This window comes from Aedes aegypti, chromosome 2, assembly GCF_002204515.2.
Source record: "Aedes aegypti strain LVP_AGWG chromosome 2, AaegL5.0 Primary Assembly, whole genome shotgun sequence".
NCBI lineage: Eukaryota > Metazoa > Arthropoda > Insecta > Diptera > Culicidae > Aedes > Aedes aegypti.
The window spans coordinates 470630530-470652157 of record NC_035108.1 but is presented as its reverse complement, the minus strand read 5'-3'; the positions used below and the strand labels follow the sequence as shown (position 1 = coordinate 470652157).

The 21628-nt window shown below is 34.7% G+C and overlaps 1 protein-coding gene across 1 annotated transcript in view; it reads left to right on the top strand.

Annotated features, from left to right (window-relative positions):
* The first annotated feature begins 18596 nt into the window (after nt 1-18596).
* Nucleotides 18597-21628, top strand: part of LOC5569524 (ETV5-related protein Ets96B) — a 64417-nt gene continuing 61385 nt past the window's right edge. The window contains exon 1 of the mRNA XM_021848329.1: nt 18597-18840. Within this exon, the coding sequence (XP_021704021.1) occupies nt 18787-18840 (54 nt within the window). The 5' untranslated portion in view covers nt 18597-18786. The remainder of the gene's footprint in view (nt 18841-21628) is intronic.

The following is a 21628-nucleotide window of genomic DNA, read 5'->3' as shown; positions in this document are numbered from 1 at the left end:
TTCGCTATTGGAACATATTTTTGTACTGAAGATTTTTATATATTTAGCACAAATTTACCCTTCTTTTAATTGTTTTTTTTTTCTAAATATGATGTAACCATAATTATAGGTAGGAAAACTGATGATTTTAAATTTCAATAAATTTCTCCTTCTTGTATGCATACGCTGTTCTTTGGAGCTATATTTTTAAAGTATTTTTTGTTTCCAACTGACAATCGATAACACTGATCTGCTCAAATTATCAGCGAAAAGAGAATTCGATTACTGCAGTTACTTCGATGTGTTGTGCTTCTTTTCCCCGAATGTCGTTTCCCCAAATACCAGTTCCCCGAATATCCCGTTTCCCCGACTAGCCCACTTCCCCGAAAAGTTTTTAGCACTCATAATTGTCATAACTTCATACATTTCATGATGGTAAACGAACTGATCATCTAAAATGCACCCTTCTTTATTTAATTGGTGATTCTTTCGAGTTTTACCGTCCTCAGCATTTTTGCCAACATGTATATAGCCGAGAATGACAGAATACTTCCTTCTTTTGACTGTTTATCGTTCTTTCTCGTCACCACTTTCTGGGGAAACCAGGGGAAATGGTATTCGGGGAAGAGTAGCACAATCACTTCGATGATTCTGAACGCACTTTCTTATGTCTTTTCGTTTTATTATGCCGCAATAATTTTTGGCGTCCATTCTTCTATTGGTTTAATTATAAATTTTGCCTTCTTTTAAAAATAGGCGGTTCTTTATATTCATATTGTTTTAAATTTTATTATTTGGTATAGCTAAATGTTAACCATTTTTATATTTTGCTGTTTTATCAATTCTTGCCAGATGTGTTGTTAGAATGATAATTACTTTAGAACTTGCTAATATTCAACATATACTTATTTTGGGACAAATGCGTGATCTCCTTCCGAGATATGCTGGAAAATATTATTTCAATCACAAATTTTCCCTTCTCTCGATAATAGACGGTGTTTTTGATGTACACTTCCAAAATTCGAATTTATATTGAACCGTTGAAAAGTTTTGCCAAAAATATTTTTTTTTTTTTGAAAGATGTTTTGTTCATTTGAGCTATTCTGTGAGAAGATTTTTTTTTGCGTTAGAGCCTTAAACATTTTAAACGAAAAATAATCTGCTTTTGTAGAAAGGTTATATTTGCGTTAAGTCGTACTGAAAGATCGTTGGATCAGAGCTTTTGATATTTTGCAAAAAAAAATCCATTCTTTTATCAAGTAATTTTCATCAAGTGTTACGTCCAAACTGAGACAAAACTTAATCTGCAGCGAAATATTCTATAAGCGTTCTCTTGATGAATAACTGCGAACTTTCTTTGCCAATTTACTGTTTTCAAATATGTATATCTCAACAAGCTCAAAGATACTCTATGTTCTGAGATGCAGAGACCCGTCACGAGTTTTATTTAGTGATGCTCTCTAATGTCATCCAAACATTTTTTGAAATTCTTAGCTTGGAAAATCTCTGAACGAACACCAGAATCTACCAAATTTTTTTGCTATGGGCTCGGTGGTGTTGATCTCGATAAAAGCTTAAAAAATGCCGATATTTATTTTGAGTCAATCATTATGCCAAACGGCCATTATGCCAAATGACCATTATGTCAAACGACCATTATGCCAAACGACTTTAGGGGCCGTCCATTAATTACGTAAGGGTTTATGTGGGGAGGGGGGGTTCGAGATTTCTTACGCGCCAAACAAATTATTTTTAATTTTCATAAAAAAAAATCTTACCATGGGGGGAGGGGGGGTCTAAAACCTGCCGAAATTGTCTTACGTAATTAATGGACCGCCCCTTATGTCAAACGGCTTTATGCCAAATGACCTTATGCCAAACGACTTTATGCCAAACGGGGTACAATCGTATTTTGTACCATATTCAAACTCAATGTGGACAAACTTCAATTTTGGTCAAGTAGCTCTTGTCTCCCAGTTTCGGACAGCTTGATTTTTTATATTTTATCTTTTTAATTTTTGCACCTTGCTTATTAAGAGAGCTGACACGGCACAAACAGTCATAGACATTGAAACAGCAATTAACACTTATAATCTACAGACTTCACAAATACTGCAAATCAGAACACACATCGCCAACATCATCCGCAACACGAAAACTACACAGATAAAGGTAATTCTACAGTAATTTTCGATAAATAAAAATACGAAAAAATTATGCAGAATAAAATTCAACATGGACCTTACCGTATAAAACGAACAACAAAGTGTTGACAAAGCATTAAAAGAATCAAAATCGGCTTTGGATAATGTTGTAAACTCCCTGAAAGAATCTGAAACCCTTCATTACCAAGAATTAAAGGACTTCCTTAAGTTCATAAACCTGGTAATGAAATTCGTGAGATTGTTTCAGCTAGTGGATCACCCACCCACAAGATTGCAAAGTATTTAGTACAGAAATTCCAAAATCATCCAAAAAAGTTTCATAGTAAAACAGTTAAAAATTCCAAACATTTTACAGAAGTAATTGAAAATCTAAACATAGCCGATGATGAAGTTTTGGTTTCTTTTGATGTCAAATCTTCATTCCCTGGTATTCCTGTTGAAGAGGCCATAAACCTATTAGAAGATTGGCTACTTAGTCAAAATGAAGGCACATATTGGATAAAACTAGTACGTACATATATTAAAATAACTAAACTTTGCATGGAAGAGAACTATTTTTTCTTTAGAGATGAAACTTATAAACAGGTCAATGAAGCCCCAATGCACAGTGGTCCAGGAATCAGATTTACGCGGAAAGATGCATTTTGAGCATTAGAATGAAACATTAGACGAAAAGGGTCTTCTACAAAGTTTTTTGTATTAGTAAGGGCCTTTTGGTGTTATTGAAAATTAGGGTGGTCCACGTTTTCATAGAAATGGTGTAACTAACTTTCTTATTTGTAGAAATTATATTATACATGTTTCAGCAAAGATGTAGACCATTCAATTTCAAACAACTTTGGGAAGATCCAAATATAACGTCCATCGTTTTCGGGTTTTCTAGACCCCCCCCCCCTCCCCCTCTGTCTCGCTTTTTCCAATACCAGATACATGCACTGTCACACTTTCGAAGCATATTATTGTTTTTCTCTCAAAAACATGCCTACTTTGATTGTGAATATCTCTGATTGGGGCAAATATAAAAATATCTTTTGACGGCATTCAAAAGACAAAACAAAATTGTATATTATATCAAAAAATTACAGATGTGTTATTTTGGTAACTCTAACAAAATGCCTTGAAAAACAAACATTTTTTATCACAAAAACTTCAATAACTTTTGAAATAAAATAGATATCAACAATCTTTTTGCATGAAAATTTGCGTTTTATTAAGTTCTAAGAGTCGTTCATAGTCGTTGCAATGGGAAACCCTCTTTCTCCATGAGAATTTTATGGCAAATTTAGAAAAACGTTTAGAAGATAAAAACCAGCTCCCTGAAATCTGATGGAGATACGTTGATGATGTTTTCAGTATAGTTAAAAATATAGTTATCCCAAACTTTAGAAACAATTAATAAGGCTCAAAACAACATTGAATTCACTTACGAAGTGGAACATGATAACAAATTGCCTTTCTTGGACTTAGGGTGCCGGTGCCATTAGTGGACTACCTAAGCTATAAAAAATCATAACAAAATAACGAAAAGCCTTAGCAGAGATCTTTTGGCGTCAACAGAAAGATTTCAACCTCTACTATATAGGAAAAATATAAAAAGAGTGATAAAACTATTTTTTTAACATAAAATCGCTTGAGCCACTATTGGTACACGTGTTCCAGTAGTTGCGCTAGTGCTCCAGTAGTAGACGTTTGGGAATTATACAAGGAATTTTAAACAAAAAGGCAAGTTTTTACACAGGTTTAACATTTTTCCCTTCGAACAGCAACTAATATCTTTCGAATGAAGCATTAAGAACATCTCTGGGACTTTTCTTCATTTTAATATATCCATTTTAAAAACTGTTTCCATCCGTTGATCCACTACTGGAACACGACGGCAACTATTGGTGCAAGGGAGCAAATTTTTTGCGTAAACTTAATTATTTATATGACTTTTTGATGAAATAAAAAGCTGAAATTTGGCAAATCGACTAAACTTGAGGCGATCTATCCACTAAAAATAGCACATGTCGTTTTTATCAAAAAATGTACGTTTTATTCCATAGTCCAATCTACTGGTACATTACAACCATTGGTACCGGTACCCTACTTATTGTAAAGGAACTCACATTTGAAATCTATAGAAAACCAACTAATACTCAACGTATTATTCCAAATACCTTAAATCACTCACACCAACACAAAATGTCTTCCTTCAATTACATGATACATCAGATGCTGACAATCCCCCTCAGTGATATTGGTAAAAGAAAGCAACTTAACTACATTTTTGAAACAGGACAATTAAACGGTTACACAAGACAAACAATACAACAACTCATTGACAAAAGAACACGAGAACAATACAGACGTTCACTTACTACTCTGACACAAGAGCAACCAACACTCAAACGTATAGCCGTCAACTACAACGATGAAACAAAAAAGCTACGCCCAATCCTACGAAGGTTTGGTTTTGAGTTAGTTTTTACCAATAAAAACAACTAACTCCAAACTATCCTAGGTTAAACAAAAGACCCAATTGATAGTTTATATAAACTAGGCGTTTACCAAATAACATACGACCACTGTAACAAAATTTACATAGGACAAACAAAACGTACTCTCAATGCACGTTTTAAAGAACACGTAGCAGAAGTTAATAAAGCACACAAAACCACAGAAAAAGGTCTTGTACACCATTTCAAATCAAAAGTAGCAGAACATATTTACAATGAATAAAATTTCCTGAACACAAAAAATATTAAACTCTTACGACATATTTTAAATCCTTGGAAGCTTGACGTAGCGGAAAGCATAGAAATTTTCAAACAAAACAACAATAAATTACTAAACAAAGATCAAGGAAATGGGTACTCTTGGCTGTTTAAACTTATACCAAACCCTCACACAATACACAAACACATCAATTGACCACCTGCCAAACAATCAGGAATTTGTAAATTTGATAATTCTTTCATTTGAGGTACACAATTAAAAAATGACCCCCTGTATACGATTACAGGCAGAATCTAGTTCTAACATACCCACACACACCTACACATTTTGTCTAGTATAAATAATAGATCCATGCAATGTTCTCTTCAAGTCGAGCACACGACACTGAAGAAGTCTGTAAGTCGAAGACGAAATAGGCTTATCTGTCAAGATAAGCAACATATTAGAGTTTAAAGGTATTTGCTCGCATCACTAGTGATTTTAGTATTTTTATTTTTTTTTTTCAAAAAGTGAAGTGTTAAAGTTCAATTAGTAGTTTTTTTTCTCTTAAACATACTCTAATAATCCCTCCCCTTCTTCTTCTTCTTCTTGGTATCAACGTCCGACTTCGCAGCGTAGTGTTCAATGAGCACTTCCACAGTTATTAATTGAGAACTACCTTTGCCTAAGTTGCCATTTTCGCATTCGTATATCGTGTGGCAGGTAGGATGATACTATATGCCCAGGGAAGTCAACGAAACTTCCATTACGAAAAGATCCTGGACCGACCGGGAATCGATCCCAGACACCTTCAGCATGGCTTTGCTTTGTAGCCGAGGACTCTAACCTTTCGGCTAAGGAAGGCCCTTCCCTAAATTTAATAAACAAGTGTACCTTGCTTTTTGCAAACCTGCTATAAAAGTTAGAAGCAAATTTACAGAAAAAGAGATATTTCCAGATTGTGTACGGTATTGAAAGCCACCTTTTATGATTGGTCGATTTGGTACTAGAATACATCTTCAAAATATTGATCAAGAATCAAAAATTGATATTTGTATTTTTAAATCTACCGCTAACCGGTAGTCCTCTACGGGCATGAGACATGTACAATGCTCGAAGAGGACCTGCAAGCGCTAGGAGTTTTTGAACGACGTGTGCTTTGGACGATCTTCGGCGGAGTTTGTTAGAACGGCGTATGGAGGAGAAGAATTAACCACGAGCTTGCGCAACTCTACGGTGAACCCAGTATGCAGAAAGTCGCTAAAGCTGGAAAGGTACGATGGGCGGGACACGTTGTGAGAATGCCGGACAACAATCCCGTAAAAATGGTGTTTACCTCACAGTTCGGCCGGCACAGACGAAGGGGAGCGCAACGAGCTAGGTGGTTTGACCAAGTGGAGCAGGATCTTGGAAGTGTGGGGCGATCAAGAAACTGGAGATTAGCAGCCATGGACCGAGTTAGTTGGCGTAACATTGTAGCGCAGGTCATGTCTTGAAGGACGTAGAGCTAGCAAAAGTAAAGTAAGCAATTTTTAAATTTAATTTTGTACGCTACACAAATGATAAAATGTATAAATGGCATTGACGTAGGAACAGGGGGGGGGGGGGCAGGGGGGCCTGGCCCCCTCCAGAATTGTCCAGCCCCCCCCCCCCCCCCCCCCAGAATTTTTGATGATAATAAATATTTAAACAAAAAACAATTTACCATGAAGCAAAACTTTCTGAAACAATGTTCATGACTCTTGTTTTTGACAAAACTCTCTTCAGTAATTACGTTATTTTACGTTGTGCAACTATAGTGAGAAAACCTCGATTGTCGATTCTGTCATTGATTCTAATACTAAGATATTTCGCTGAAATTTCTATTAACGATTTCTTTAAATAGTTTTTCCAAAGAAAAAATATTATTGAGTCCTTAAGAAATATTTCCAAAATACATCGCAAATTGCGTAAAAAACCCTACATTGTTTTTTTTTTTTTCAAGGAACTTTGCTTCAAATCCCCGGATTGTTTAAAAATCAGAAGAAATTTGTTGAAAACCTCTAGCAAAACTTTTGCTTTTAAAATTGGTATAGGGGTAGAGTAATCTGTAGAAAAACATGTAGCAAAATAACTGGGAAGGAGAAAAAGATTTATTAAGATATTCATAAACAAATGTACTGGTCTTCCTTAATACACTTCTTAGAAACAATTTTATCAATTATTGGCAGAATCCATATTCTTGGTTTGAATTTTGTGCGATACGAGGGCGGAAATTTAGAGGCTTTCTGGCAGAATTCTAGAAAACCAGAAGTCAAAGAACGATAAATTTCAAGGATAATTTCTGAAGAAAATTCTGATGGACCTTTTTGAGAAATTTGTTTTACCGTGACACGGGGTAACTTTAATAGTTTTTTGTTGAAAGAATATCTGAATATTTATGCATTAGTTTTGAAATATATTTATCAAATATTTTGCAAACAAGTACTGATATTTCAGTTATCAGCTGTTAAAAGATTGCATGACGATTCATGTTGAATCGATCAATAATTTTCCATATAATTGAAAGTTTATTTTCGGTTTTGCGATAACTTTGATAATGGGTTTAACTGATTAACATAAATTATATTATTTCGTTTAGTATGTTGTGAGTCCCTCACTATAAATGTTAACCGCATTATCAAAGATACACCGTTTACGGTATTTGGAAATTTATTAGAGAGGTTTTAATTATCCTGTAATTTACCTATACTTGTACCAATTTCCATGTAATGTTCTACCGACTTCAACATTTTGTTGTTTCACCTTCCTTCGGATGGAACACTTTCCATACTCCAAAAAGTACTACAGTACTACAAAATAATCGAAATTAGACTTTTCACAAAGTTAGTTGGGAATTTATAAAGGTAGGAAAAATGGGATCTTCATCAATATGTATCATGAAACTTCGGAGTTCATACAATATATTATCTAAGATTTTATTTACAAATGTTTTCAGTAAAAAAATTATCGGTTTTAACACCAATTATTTTATATTAATAAAAGGCGAAGAAAAAAAAACAACAATGTTTGTATTATATCCTACAAGTACCACTTAAGCTTTTGTAAGGTACATTGTCAACAAGTTCCAGAAATTCTATGGTTTCATTCCTGAATATTAAGACAGGAAATGAGTATTTTTTTTTTCCGAATTATATAAGCTGCAATTACACAAAAAAAATACCAACAGACTTCTTCCAACACGTTTCATGTGTTTCTCTAGAAATCTGATATGCAGCGATTGATAAAGGGAGTTGTAAATCAATTACCAAAAATATTGAAATATTTCTCGAGTAGTTATTGAACTAAAAATGGAGAGTGGATAAATTTTTAATATTTTTTTATGGAAGAATCGTGAGATTACCATTCGTAAAAAAATGAAGTCATTTCTAGAACCTGAAAGAATATTTCTTGGAACTTATGGAGAATTTTTTTGAGAAGTTCAAGAATTAATTGCAAAATCTTAGTTAATCTGGTGAAAATAATATTTGAACAAGTCCCAAAAGAATCGTGAGTGCGGTTTAAAGTGAAAAAAATATCTCTGGAGAGTACTTAGATGATACTCTGCTTATTTTTTTGGAAGAATCTTAGGGAAACAGTAGTATAATTCTCTAAGAAATCCCTGAACAAATCGCTCGAGGAATCTTTGAGTAATTTTGCGGAAGAGTTTTTTAAACAACGGTTGAGCGTTAGGAACTTTATAGGAATTTTAAATTTCTTTAAACATTTCTGAGTTAGGTATTTTTAAACAAATAAAAAATATTTTTGAAAGCGTTTTCAAGGAATACGAGATGTTACTCCTTTATTTTGAAGGAATCTAAAACATAACATTTTGTGAAAAAAATACAGATATATCTGTGGAGAGCTTCTATGAGAAATCATGATTTGCATTTTTACAATTGAATTATTTTTAATTTCTTGTGAGATATTACGATGACGCCTGGATAAGTCATTTAGGTTTTTTTGCAAGAAGTTTGGATATTTTTTTTTCCAACAATCTTGTAGAGGAACTTTAGGACGAACTTCAAAAGCAAAGTTGAAAAAACTGTTTGTAAACTTTCTTAGGAATCCGTGGAATTAATTCTTGCTTGGTGATCTTAAAGACATTTTTGTTGAAACTCCTAGAGCTTTTTGTGCTGTTTTTTTGGAGAAATCCTCAATAATTCCTAAAAATCATAATCAAATTATTAATGAACAACTGGAGGATACTTTTAACTAATTATTGGAATTTATGTAGGGGGAGATCCCCCAGTGCCGGACAGCACCCAATACCGGACAAAGTCGAAACTTTGAGAAATCATGGTCCAATCAAGATGGTGTATTAGTAGAAAAGAAAGCTATTATGTAGACTAATGTTTGCGTAGAATAACACATCCTTGAAATATGCATGCCTTTTTGAAAAAGAAGAAAAGTTTGAAAATCTTTAAAATATTGACGTATTCCCTTAATTTTGAGCCTATTTAGTAAAAAATTTTAATATGAAAAAACCTTGGATCCCGCAAGCATGATCGAACATAATCCTAATTTGATAGTATGAATGTATTTTGTAGCATAATTGAACAAAATATGGACAAATTACAATTTTGGTTAAGCACCTCCTGTCCCTCAGTTTCGGACAGCTTGATTTGTTATATGATATCTTTGTAATTATTGCATCAGTGTCTCAAAATACTTTCATTTTTCATGGGTTCCGCCGATCATGGTATCAAACATGCAATAAAATTAAGAAGAATGACCATTTAGAACCACATCGTAAAATGTGCTATTTTTCATCATATATGAAAGAGGTTTTTGATAGGCATCTTGCAAACTAAGAAAAACTCAAATTATTCTTGTAAATGTTCCTAATGCATTCAATTGGTAATTATAAACTATTCCTATAGTGTACACATTCAATGATGTTCAAATATACAGAATTCGAGACATTTCCAGATCGTGTCCGGGATTGGGTGCCACCTTTTGAGATCGATCAATTTGGTACTAAAATTCATCATCAAAATGCAGTGTCAAAATTCATATTTATATTTTCAAATTGATTTTTGTACACTATAAAAATGATAATTTTGGGGGATCTCCCCCTAACAAGTACATAGAGACCTTCCAGGAAAAATAATTGAAATAATTGGTAATGCATTATCTGGCAGAATTCTTCAAGATATTTTTAATGAATGATTTTCCGTGGAAATCCCAGGATAAAATCGGTAAAAACTGGTAAACGAGTTCTTGGAGAAAGCACTGAAAAGTACGAAAATAATAAATAGATTAGATGAAAATAATTCCTGAAGAAAAGCCCGTAGGAATTTTCAGAGGAACCTCTTCAAAACACATGGATGAATACCAAAAATTTCATGGAAGAATAACAAAGGACATTCCTTGGGATTTTTTGTTAGAACTATGAGACAGAATAACAAATAATTAAATTCAATACAAATCTGTTGAAACTTTGAAATTTTGCTATGGATGCTATAAATCCGTGGTCACCAAAGTGCGGTCTGCGGGTCGCACGTGATGTCTGTATCTCTTAAATTGGAAAAGCAAAATTTTTCTTCGGGAAATTGTTCTACTCTCAACGTTATGAAGAACATCAAACAATTACAATTACGAAAACAATCCACCATCAGGAATAAAAATGGTTGAAAAAACAGGGCTGAGGGTCACTGCTATAAAACTATGAAACTAAAAATCTATGAAACTGTCCGAGGCCTAGGCCCCCCCTAGGCCCCTCCAGAAAAAAATCCTAGCTACGCCAATGATAAATGGATGAAAAGATCACATAAAACCACTATTTTTCAATTATGAATTTAGTGCATTGAGTGTCCGGTAGCGGGGGATCTCTTCCTATAGATAGTTCTGATTTATGTAAACTGTTTGTAATTAAAAAAACATGACGTCATTTGAGAAAAACAAAAAAAAAACTTTCATCTATCGACAATGAGATATGATGTATAGGTTCGTGAAGATTTGTTATCATTTGAAAACTATGTTTAAAATCCCAATTTGGGGTAAAAACTCTCACATTTCTCTCTGTGATTTTAATGTACGTTTGAGAAAGTTTCCAAAGACTAAAAACATTTTTTTTTTTTCAAAGTTTCAATAGTTTATGAAAAAATAAGACATGTAAAACATAAAATAGTCTAAAATGTTTCTTGTTCCCTAGTTTGATTCCGATTTTTTTTTACTTTACCAAGTCCGATGAAACTTGTGTAATGTGAGCCTCATTCTATATATATATTCCAGTTTCCTGGATAAAATCTGGTGGGTTCATGTAGCTCATGTATTTTCTAATAAATAGATATTGATCAGTCGTACATTTTTGCTTCAAAACTAGATTTTTTGTCTACTTCGAACCTATTTAAGGTCGACAGCTTTCTTCTTCTTCTTTCTGGCGTTACGTCCCTACTAGGACAGAGCCTGCTTCTCAGCTTAGTGTTCTTATGAGCACTTCCACAGTTATCAACTGAGAGCTTACTATGCCAATGACCATTTTTTGCATGTGTATATCGTGTGGCAGGTACGAAGATACTCTATGCCCTGGGAAGTCGAGAAAATTTCCAACCCGAAAAGATCCTCGACCGGTGGGATTCGAACCCACGACCCTCAGCTTGGTCTTGCTGAATAGCTGCGCGTTTACCGCTACGGCTATCTGGGCCCCCAGGTCGACAGCTTTATTGAACAAAAAAACACGTTTCATTCCTTCAATTTGTTGATAGCCACGAGAGTTTAACTTTAACAGAAAAGGTTTCAATCTTATGTCAAAATTTTGAAAATTTCTAAATTTTTATGTTTTATTCGTTAGAAAGTTGGGATAAATAAGATAAATCCAATAGTAAAACTATTGATAAACAATCAATTAACTATTGTGAATCAATAGTTAGTAAATCAAAAGCTTTCCATAAAGACACTTTTTTACGTAGAGAAATTGTCAATCAAAGTCGTGGAGAGAAAAGCTTAAATCTCTAATTTGAACAAAATTAATGTTGGTAAACTTCAGCTCATTTCAGTTTTATTTTAAATCATTGTATTTCATTTCAGCCACATCATCTGATTGTGTAGAAAACGTTACCTTACCAAATAATCCAAAAATAGTAGATTTTAATGATGTACATTACACAAACGATTTGGGCACTTTTGAGGTTATGGCCTACCTTTGTGTGAAGGTGTGCTACTGTAATCTATTTACAAATATTGTCTAAACAAGCATCGGAATTTTTGTAAATACTTAACAATCCAACACCTCCGATTCTAAGGGACCGTGGCTCCCCGAAGTCTGATGGCTATATACGCCCATGGTATTAGATGGCAACATTGCTAGATTGTTATGAAAAGAGCCAATTATAGGGGGTGTTATATGCAGATACCTATAAATTTTAAAGATAACGATACCGAATGTACACCAAAATTGAAGGAAGTGTTGCATGCTATACAGTCGGCCGGAGCACAAATGTTCATGGGCTAGCAATACTGTTTAATGAGAACTGAGTAAGGATCAAAACCATAAAACTTAAGCGGAATAGAAAATTGGAAAATTTTGAATCTCATGGCTCATTTTTCGCTAACACTTTTTTCCCCCGGAGTTACGATGAAGGATAACCGAAAATCATTCCACTCTGGGGATAATTTCCTTTTCACTCCATCATATTTTCGCTTACCAACTTCTCCCGAGAATTATCTCCATCTGGATAAACAAGAACTGGTGCCGGTGACGGGATTCGAACCTAGCACATTGCTAAAAACAAGCGCGATGCGTACACGCTAACTATGCTACCACATCAACTTGATGAAACCAGTTGTTAATTTGGTGTATAAAAGCAACTGCTGCTCGTGGCGATGGATACAGGAAATGTTCTCCATGGGTTGGAAACTGAGAAAATAAACTTCTCACAACTGTGGAAGTGTGCGATTTTCAATTTTTGCTTTGTTTTGTTGAACGATAATTTCGCAAGGCAATTTTTCGCTGAAAATTCATTATCGAGAGAGTGAGTGAGAACTCGGAACCTTTTCCCAAATCAAAGTATTTTAATACACAGGTACCGGATTCCATCAAATGTTTATGTATCACTGAGAAAAGAAAAAAGCAAAAAATAGTAATGAAGCTTGCTTCATATTGTATGGGAGTATCACTTCTTCATAAAATTTTCAAGAAATTTCGACTTCAAACATGGTGTTTAATATAGTTATAATACATTATTTTCTACGAAATCCACACAATAAAATGGATAAAAGTAAGTTTAAAATAAATTTCACGGGAGCTTCAGTTGAATTGAGCAAATTTTGCTGAAATATCGGACTACAGAATAAAAATAAACATATTTTATTACTAACGCGGATGTGTTGGTGAGCTGATTTTCGGGAATCCAGTATCTGTGTATTAAATTATTTTGGTCTTAAACAGAACTGAGAAACGTGTTCAAACGCAAAACGAGAATGACTCGCCCGACCGTGTGCACAGTAGTGTGGGACAAAATTCAGATTCTCGCTCCAGTCCACTTTTTGGATTGCATTTTGGGCCTATAACAACTGTGCTAAATTTCAGCTCGATCAGAGAAACTAATTTACGCGCCAGCCGTTCATAGTTTGTATGGGATTTACTATGGGAAAACTTACTTTTACAAAGAAAAATCGCCAGAGGTCGCCCATTGCGTCGATTTTTATTATTGGTCATATGGTTTTGAAGACATTCAGATGTTCCTTGGGGGACCGACATTCCTCATACAAAAATTCTTTGGACGCCATTATATTTTTAGTCAACTTATCAAAAAACTAAAAAGTGGGCTATAAGTCAGGTTATAAGGAGCTTCTCTAAAAATAAATCATACAAATCGGTTGAGATGTCTTCAGGAAATCTGAAAATTACCCATTACCCTGAATGCCATTTCCCCGAATGTCATCACCCCGAATGCCATTACCAAAAATACCATTACCATTATCCCAAATTCCATCATCTCGATATTAACAGTTACGATATTTATCCCAATTAACAGTTATCTTGACATGATGACATTGATGACATTTCCCCATGATATTGGAATTCGGGGATATGAAATTCGGGTTAATGGCATTCAGGTAAATGACATTCGAGGTAATGGGGTAGAATCGGCCTAATTGGTACCAGACACATAAATGTTCACACACACTCCAAAACGGTTGAACCAATTTGCATAATTTTTTCACAACAAACTCTCATTGTAGTATTGTTTCAAACAGTTTGATATATTAAGGTAGGTTTTAGAGAAACGTCGGTCCCCCATTAAATTTCGGAATATTTCCAGATCTTGATGACTTATGATCAATATTGACACAGATTATTAAAACAGAAGATTTTTTTTTTTTTTGAGAGCTTGTGGAAAAATGTTGCAATAACATAGTAAAACGAAAAAGCTATCCCTGTTCGAATATTTATTCGTGGTAAAAATATGAAGCTGCCGGTAGAAGGGTTAATGTGGTTTATTATTCAATTCATAAACTGTAATTCAAAAATTTACCGATTAATCAACAAGTTGTAAGATTTTTTAGACTTGATTCAGACTTCACCCCGGAATCAAAAACTTCATTTTTTTGATTTCTAAAAATTATTTTTGTTTTTATTATAGCACTTTATAAAAATTTCCTCTACATAATTTGATGACCATTCAACCAGTACTAGTTTTAAACATATTTGGATGATAATACATGTATCCCACCAAACCTTATTTAAAAGAATCACTCAAGAGTGATCAACTTCACTCCATTTCCAAAAATTAATGGTATAGTACTAAATTGGTTTTTGTTTATTTATTGTTTGAAATCAATAATAACTGATAATCTAAAAGTTCAAGACTATGGGTTGGCCCCTTCCATAGTAATTTTCATTTGAACTTTAATTGACGTGTGCACAAATAAACCTTAAATGACAAGTGCACAAATCTTTCAAATCACCTCAAACTTTGGGAGTATGATATTTACCATAATCAACATCATTCAAGCAAAGGAGAACCAGAAACTTCAGAAACTTTGCATCAGTCGAATGGCCACTAGCCTGGGACACGGTTATATGAAAAATTTAGATTCTCGCTCCAGTCCACTTTTTGAATTGCATTTATATTTATTAAACTATATTTTAGCGCCAGCCGTTCAAAGTTTGTATGGGATTTACTATGAGAAAAGTTACTTTTGCAAAGAAAAATCGCCAGAGGTCGCCCATTGACCTCTATAAAAATCCTGAATACAGATCTCGATAGGTATTTCTACGATGGACAACATTGCCCAAGACCGCAAAGCAATCCGATGCTTGTGAAAAAAGTTATAAAGCATAGACTATTCGGAAATTTTGCCCGATTTTGTTATTATTGTTATTCCTTTACGTGTTAATCAACGTCGCCTTGCCAATAGGTTTTCATTGAATAACTTTTTACACAAGTGTCGGATTGTTTCGCGGTATACTTCATCGTAAAAATACTTATCGAGATCTGTGTTTAGATTTTTTATAGGGGTTAATGGGCGACCTCTGGCAATTTTTCTTTGCAAAAGTAACTTTTCCCATAGTAAATCCCATACAAACTTTGAACGGCTGGCGCTAAAATATAGTTTCTCCGATCGAGCTGAAATTTTGCACAGTTGTTATGGGACCTAAATGCAATCCAAAAAGTGGACTGGAGCGAGAATCTGAATTTTGTCCCACACTAATGGCCACTATGTAATCACAAATCTTGGAAAATCCTCTAACTAATAGATAGAACAAGAAATTACGTTTTCAATCTAATAAATAAAATGATAGACCATCGCAATTACTTAAGCAGCACATACGCATTTTCATAAATCATAATGCTGACAATAATCCATCATAGCCAGTAATCTGAGATTAAGTTAATCTACCACAAGCATACACATTCCAATAGCAATATCAAATTAGTTTTTCAATAATGCATACGTTTAATTTCATAGAGCGACAAATGAGCACTATTACAAAAATATTGCATTATTCCAAACCGACCGGAAAACTATTATTCTAATTCACTGCTTCCCACGAATGGGGCACGCCATCAACTGAGGGCTTCCTGTTGGCATAGAGCAGTGTGACTACTAAACTGGAACTGATCGGTTTCATTCCTGACTGGTAGAAAGATTTTAATATTGGAATACCATTCAATTTACCACACAAGATACAAAACCCTGTATTTAAGGTACAATAAATCTTAAATTCTCGCGAAAACAGGCTAAGCGTCAGGTGGAACACATTCCACCATATGAAAGAAGTAATAAGCGGAAGAAGGCTTTCACCAGGTTTAGCGCAGGGTAGGGCACAAAATAAACATGCCATCCATAATGATGATCGTCATTAAAAATTCATCATCGCAGAAAATTGCTACAACGGTATAACCAACCATGGCCTCCATTTTCATCCCCAACGTATCCACCAATCATGCAGACTCTAAGCCAGGTGTGCTCAACCTTTTTTTTTGCCTTGCAACAATACTGTGCGCGGGTAAAATTTGTTAATGCACAAGTAATTCTAATGGTAGGTGGGTAAGAAGAATCTTCCAATTCTTTGTGGGCCGCATAAATTAGGATGCGGCCCGCGCACACTGTAGCCGATCCTGAAAAAAACGTGATCGAAATTGTTTTGACCTTGAAAACATGATTTTTGTACTATAATGTCTTCGGGGAAGTTTTTCCATAAAATAATCGCTATTTTATGAAAGTGTCAATTTGGTGATTAATCCACCTAAAAGTGAGAACGAAATTTTATTTTTCGTATTTATGAATTTAAAAATGAAGTTTATTCGGGAAAGTTGTAGGCAATATTAAAAGGAACAACTTTGCTGAAGACAACATATGCATATTTTTTGTTTTTCATGTACATTTGTGGAGTTTTTCGTGGAACACCCCTAAAAATCACTTTTTTCACAATACTTGGTTGGATGATTTTGTACAATTTTCAAGTATTCTAGTGTTATTTGTTACATGCAAAAACGTATAATTTACTCGAAAAGAGCATATTTTTATCTTTCATACTTTTCGAGTTATTGAAAGATTTATATGAAATTTTGCTCCTATTTGACACTAAAAATCATTAGGTTGCGCACATTTCCACAGTCTAAAACTTGCACATCCAATGGTTTGAAACTAATACTATGAAATGCAGAAAAAGCCACTTTTAGCCTGCTTTAGCCTGACGGTCAAAAGAAAGTCTGAAAAAATGTTTACTTACATGCATATATCGTTTGCACTTATTTACAATACCCTATATTGGCTTAACTTGAATATCTGGCAACCCTGTATCGAATTTTATGCAACCGAATCAACAATGTAATCAATCAATAACAGATCAGAATACACCCGATTCTGTTTTTGCACGGATTTTTTTTACACGGCCGTGCAAAAAAAGTTTCCATACAAAATTTTTCGCTAAAACCTTATTTTTGCATGAAACGTCGAGAAAGGGTGTTACTTTTTTTACACGGTTTTTGAAATTTTGAACTGAAAACTTTTTTTGCACGGTACGCATCCCCCGTGCAAAAACAGAATCGGGTGTAATCTGATGGGTTCATCACAGATTTTTAGTGATTTTTAGGGGTGTTCCACGAAAAAGTCCACAAATATACATGAAAAACAAAAGGTGCCTTCAGTAAAGTTGTTCCTTTTAATATTGCCTACAATTTTCCCGAATAAACATTATTTTTAAATTCATAAATACGAAAAAAAAAATTTCGATCTCACTTTTAGATAAATTAATCACCAAATTGACACTTTCATAAAATAGCGATTATTTTATGGAAAAACTTTCCCGAAGACACTATAGTACAAAAATTATGTTTTTAAGGTCAAAACAATTTCGATCACGTTTTTTCAGGAACGGCTACAGTGTGCCGCGGTTTGTACGTTGGGCAGCCCTGCTCTAAGCATGAAGCGATGAAATTATAATACGTTCCATTTCATCAGCACGGACGTTAGGCACTGTTGGCAGTTAATTAAATAGTAATTAACGGTTTACCAATCAATTATTAAAGTATCAAATTGAAATAATTTTGCTGCCCTTATCAAATAACCATAACAACCTAACAATCCAAGCATGCTGTACCAGTTCAAGCAATGCAACAACGATAAGAACAACTTGTGCATTTCAAAACCTTTACGGTCAAACGAAACCACCTTACCAAAGCATCCATTTTGAACCCAGAAACACATGTTTCGACTCATCAATTATGATTTTGGGCTGCTGGATGGCAACTCGCTCCCACACGTGCCACAAGGTTGACCTCATGCTCCATGCACCCGAAGTGGAGCACTTCTCGCTGGTTTGATGAATTTTTCATCAGAATCTTGTCATGAGTACACCATATCCAGCAGCAACAGACAAGATAACAAAAGCAAGCTCCCAGCTTTTCCAAAAAAACCGAAGAAGAAAAACAATTCCACGTTCACAGAATCACTCATATAACGTCTCACAGTGGGTGGTAACCACATCGTGAAAGCGAACAAAGACGTGCTTTGGCTTTTGATGATGATAACAGACATAGTTGCGCAAAACAACAAAGAGTGCCATGGAAGCGTGGTGCTGATTGCGCGTTTGCTCCGCCTACTGCACCTACTGTTGTCTCGCTTTGGCTCGTTGTCCCAAACAGGTGATGGTGTCGGCATTCGCCGGTTGCTGCGATGGAAAATGATTTTCCTTCGCTTATCGCGCGCGCGGTTGGTTGGGAAAATTTGCATGCTTTTACATCGGGGCTGCCGGAATCAATCACAGTTCATTGCGGGAATTTGACCGATCCGGACGAAATACGGTGCGATATCCTGAAAAAAAAGTGACTGACGGTTGGGAGCAGTTTTGTAATAGTTCTGGGGGAAGATTGCTGAAACTGAGAACCTGTGATGGAATTTAAACAGGATTGATATCTCTTGTGTGGTGCACTAATGTAAATCAGGATTAAGTGGATTAACACAGCCCAGCATGAACACCTTAACGCAGAACATCAGCCCGATTCATTCCAATCTGGTACGATTGGTAAGTGTCCTGGAGAAAGAGCTGAAATCAATAGTTATAAAAATTTTATCCGATCAAATGGGTCCGAAAACGTGAAGTAATGAAAAGTAAAACAAATGCAAATTGTGATAGTTTATGTAGCTGCTTCTGAAGTGCCATCCATAAATTACTCAACGCAAGTAATTGCAATGTTTGTAACACTTTTAATATTCTTCATAAACCGATAAAAGAGAGCTGAAAACAAGAAATCAAATAACCGTGACGGAATCAACGGATGTCACCTGGATCACATCAATGGCCGATACCAACCCGGAGTGCAGCAGATATATGTGTCGTCGATTCAACATCATCATGGCGGAAACGGACAAATTGTTGCAGTTGTATCGATTTTCAATTTTTCCCGTGCACAAATACGTCCGGTGCGGATCGAATTTTGCTACCATCCGAGTGTGATAGTTGAGTGCGATGATTTAATTCGTTCCACCGGGGCCACAGGAAGTGACGATTTCAAGGACGATGTACCTCTGTTGGCTTACGGTGCCGATCGGATGGGGAGGTTTTTCGAAAGTGGACTCAAAGTGTTGTAATAGAAGGAACCTTCCTTTAAATAGATAATTTCAACAGTGTTTAAGAATGAAAGAGTGCAATTTAGAAACAAAAGTTTGTATATCAAGGGAAAACTGTCATCAACCAATTGATGCGAAATCGCATATCTAATACAGATTATATGTGTTAAGATATTAGACAATATCTTTTTTAATTTTTATTTATACCTTAAAATAAGAAATCAGTTCAATGCATTGAACAAATTTTCTTAATCGCAGAAGTTTTATGGACTAATAGGCTCTTACATTTTAGTACAGAAACAAAAAAAATCCGCCGATCGTGGTCAGTATATCCGAATTCGTTGGAATTAACCAGGAGGCCTTGAATGCCGCGTATTGTTGGAAATCCTTAAATATCACAAATCACATACTTCTCAAACATATTTAAATGGACTACTAAGTTATGACAAATACAATCGACTCTCCATAAATCGATGTTCAAGAGGATTATGAACTTATCGTGAACTAGACTCGATCTACTCAGTTGAATAGTTTGTAGGTGCTGGAATCGAAACAGACCGCACGGATCGTTATCATACTCGTTTTACCCAAATTCCCCACTTTATCAGGCTATTGATAGGACTTCTCTACTTATATGCAAGGATGCTGATTATGAGCTTTGGAAATGACGTTTTTATAACGATAACAGCCTAAGAAAAAGAATGCAGGAATTATTTTCCATATTATATGCAGGGAAACTTTTTATGAACTGTTGAAATAACATTTTCTAAGCGACAGGAGTCCAAAAAAGCGAGAGCAAGAATTAAAACTTATCGTACTGATTTTGCCCATGTTCCTGACATACATGGGCGTAAATAGCCATCAGACTTGAGGGGGTCCACGGCCCCTTCTCATGAGAGATAAAAGTCGTAAAGGATTTAGATAAATTAACAATGCTTGTTTCGATAATATTTGTGAATCGATTATAGTGGCGCACTTCCATATAGAGGAAGATCAAAACCTAAAAATCGTCCAAAACCGATTGATCAACTTTCTTAGATACCAAATGTCACTTTTATGGAAAAGTAGTAAAAATTTATTTCAAAATCTATGTTTTCGTTTTAAATTGCCAAGATGACGTATTCAACCCAATCTTAAAGATCTCGAATAGAATACAAGGATTAAATCCTTAAAGAGCAGATTATAATCAGGATTTACCTTTCCAATTCGATTTGAACTAGATGTTTGCAAAGTTATAAAACAAGATACAAATTTAAATGTATCACCCAAGCCTTTGAAAAAAACAAAAATGCTTGCTAGTTTGAAAATATGAATTATTGTTGCTCAGCATTTCTGTAGCAAACGATTCATTTCTCTGTTGGTACAAAAATGACCAAACAAATTTGGTGTTGTGTATAAAATAACTAATTAATCGTGAGTTGAAAAGGTTGCAACAATGTTGCGCCCTGTGATTGTCATGACAATTTTGCTTTTGATTGTATCCCAATCCACAACAGTTGAGACAAACGGTTGCGAACGTGCTTGCTTTGTTGTTTGTTTTTCAACTGTTTTGATGAAAATTTGATTTACTGGGGAAAAGTAGCACAACAGTATTGACGTCTAAATATGAATTTATAAACAATTCAGAAATTTGAAGAAGTAATTACAAATCAATGCTTTATCAACTTGGACAATATTTACTAGACAGTTTCACAAAAATCAAAATTTCTGGGATTCAAGCAGTCACCCTCAAGTCCTAGTTGTAATACTAAAACAAACTACCAGACAAATTTTCATCCAATTTGGAGAAGTTTAGGAGGTGCCTCAAGTCAAATTTGTGTTTTTTGGCTATTTTTTACATTCAAAAAATTTTAACAAGAATTTGGAAAAATGAAAATCAGAATGAATACCACTAGTTGAACGTATTATTAGTACTTTACAACTTTTGAGAACACTGTATGCCGATTAGAGATGGTTTTGACCTCATAAAATTGATTTCTGTTCATTTAAGTACCTGTAAAACATACATTTCTCTACAGTTTTTGTTCTACGAGATTCTAAAACTCATGCCTAATCATAAAAGTTCAATCGTAGCATCATTCCTTTGTCATTTCTGAACATTATTGTAGTACATCATTTTTGTCTCCGAATTACAGATAAATTGTAAAAAATCGTCGGAAATACGACATTCCTCATTCCCCTGCATTTAGAGCTGCTGCCAAATGGCGCAATTGCTGACATGCTTAAAAATTGAACATAGTAGC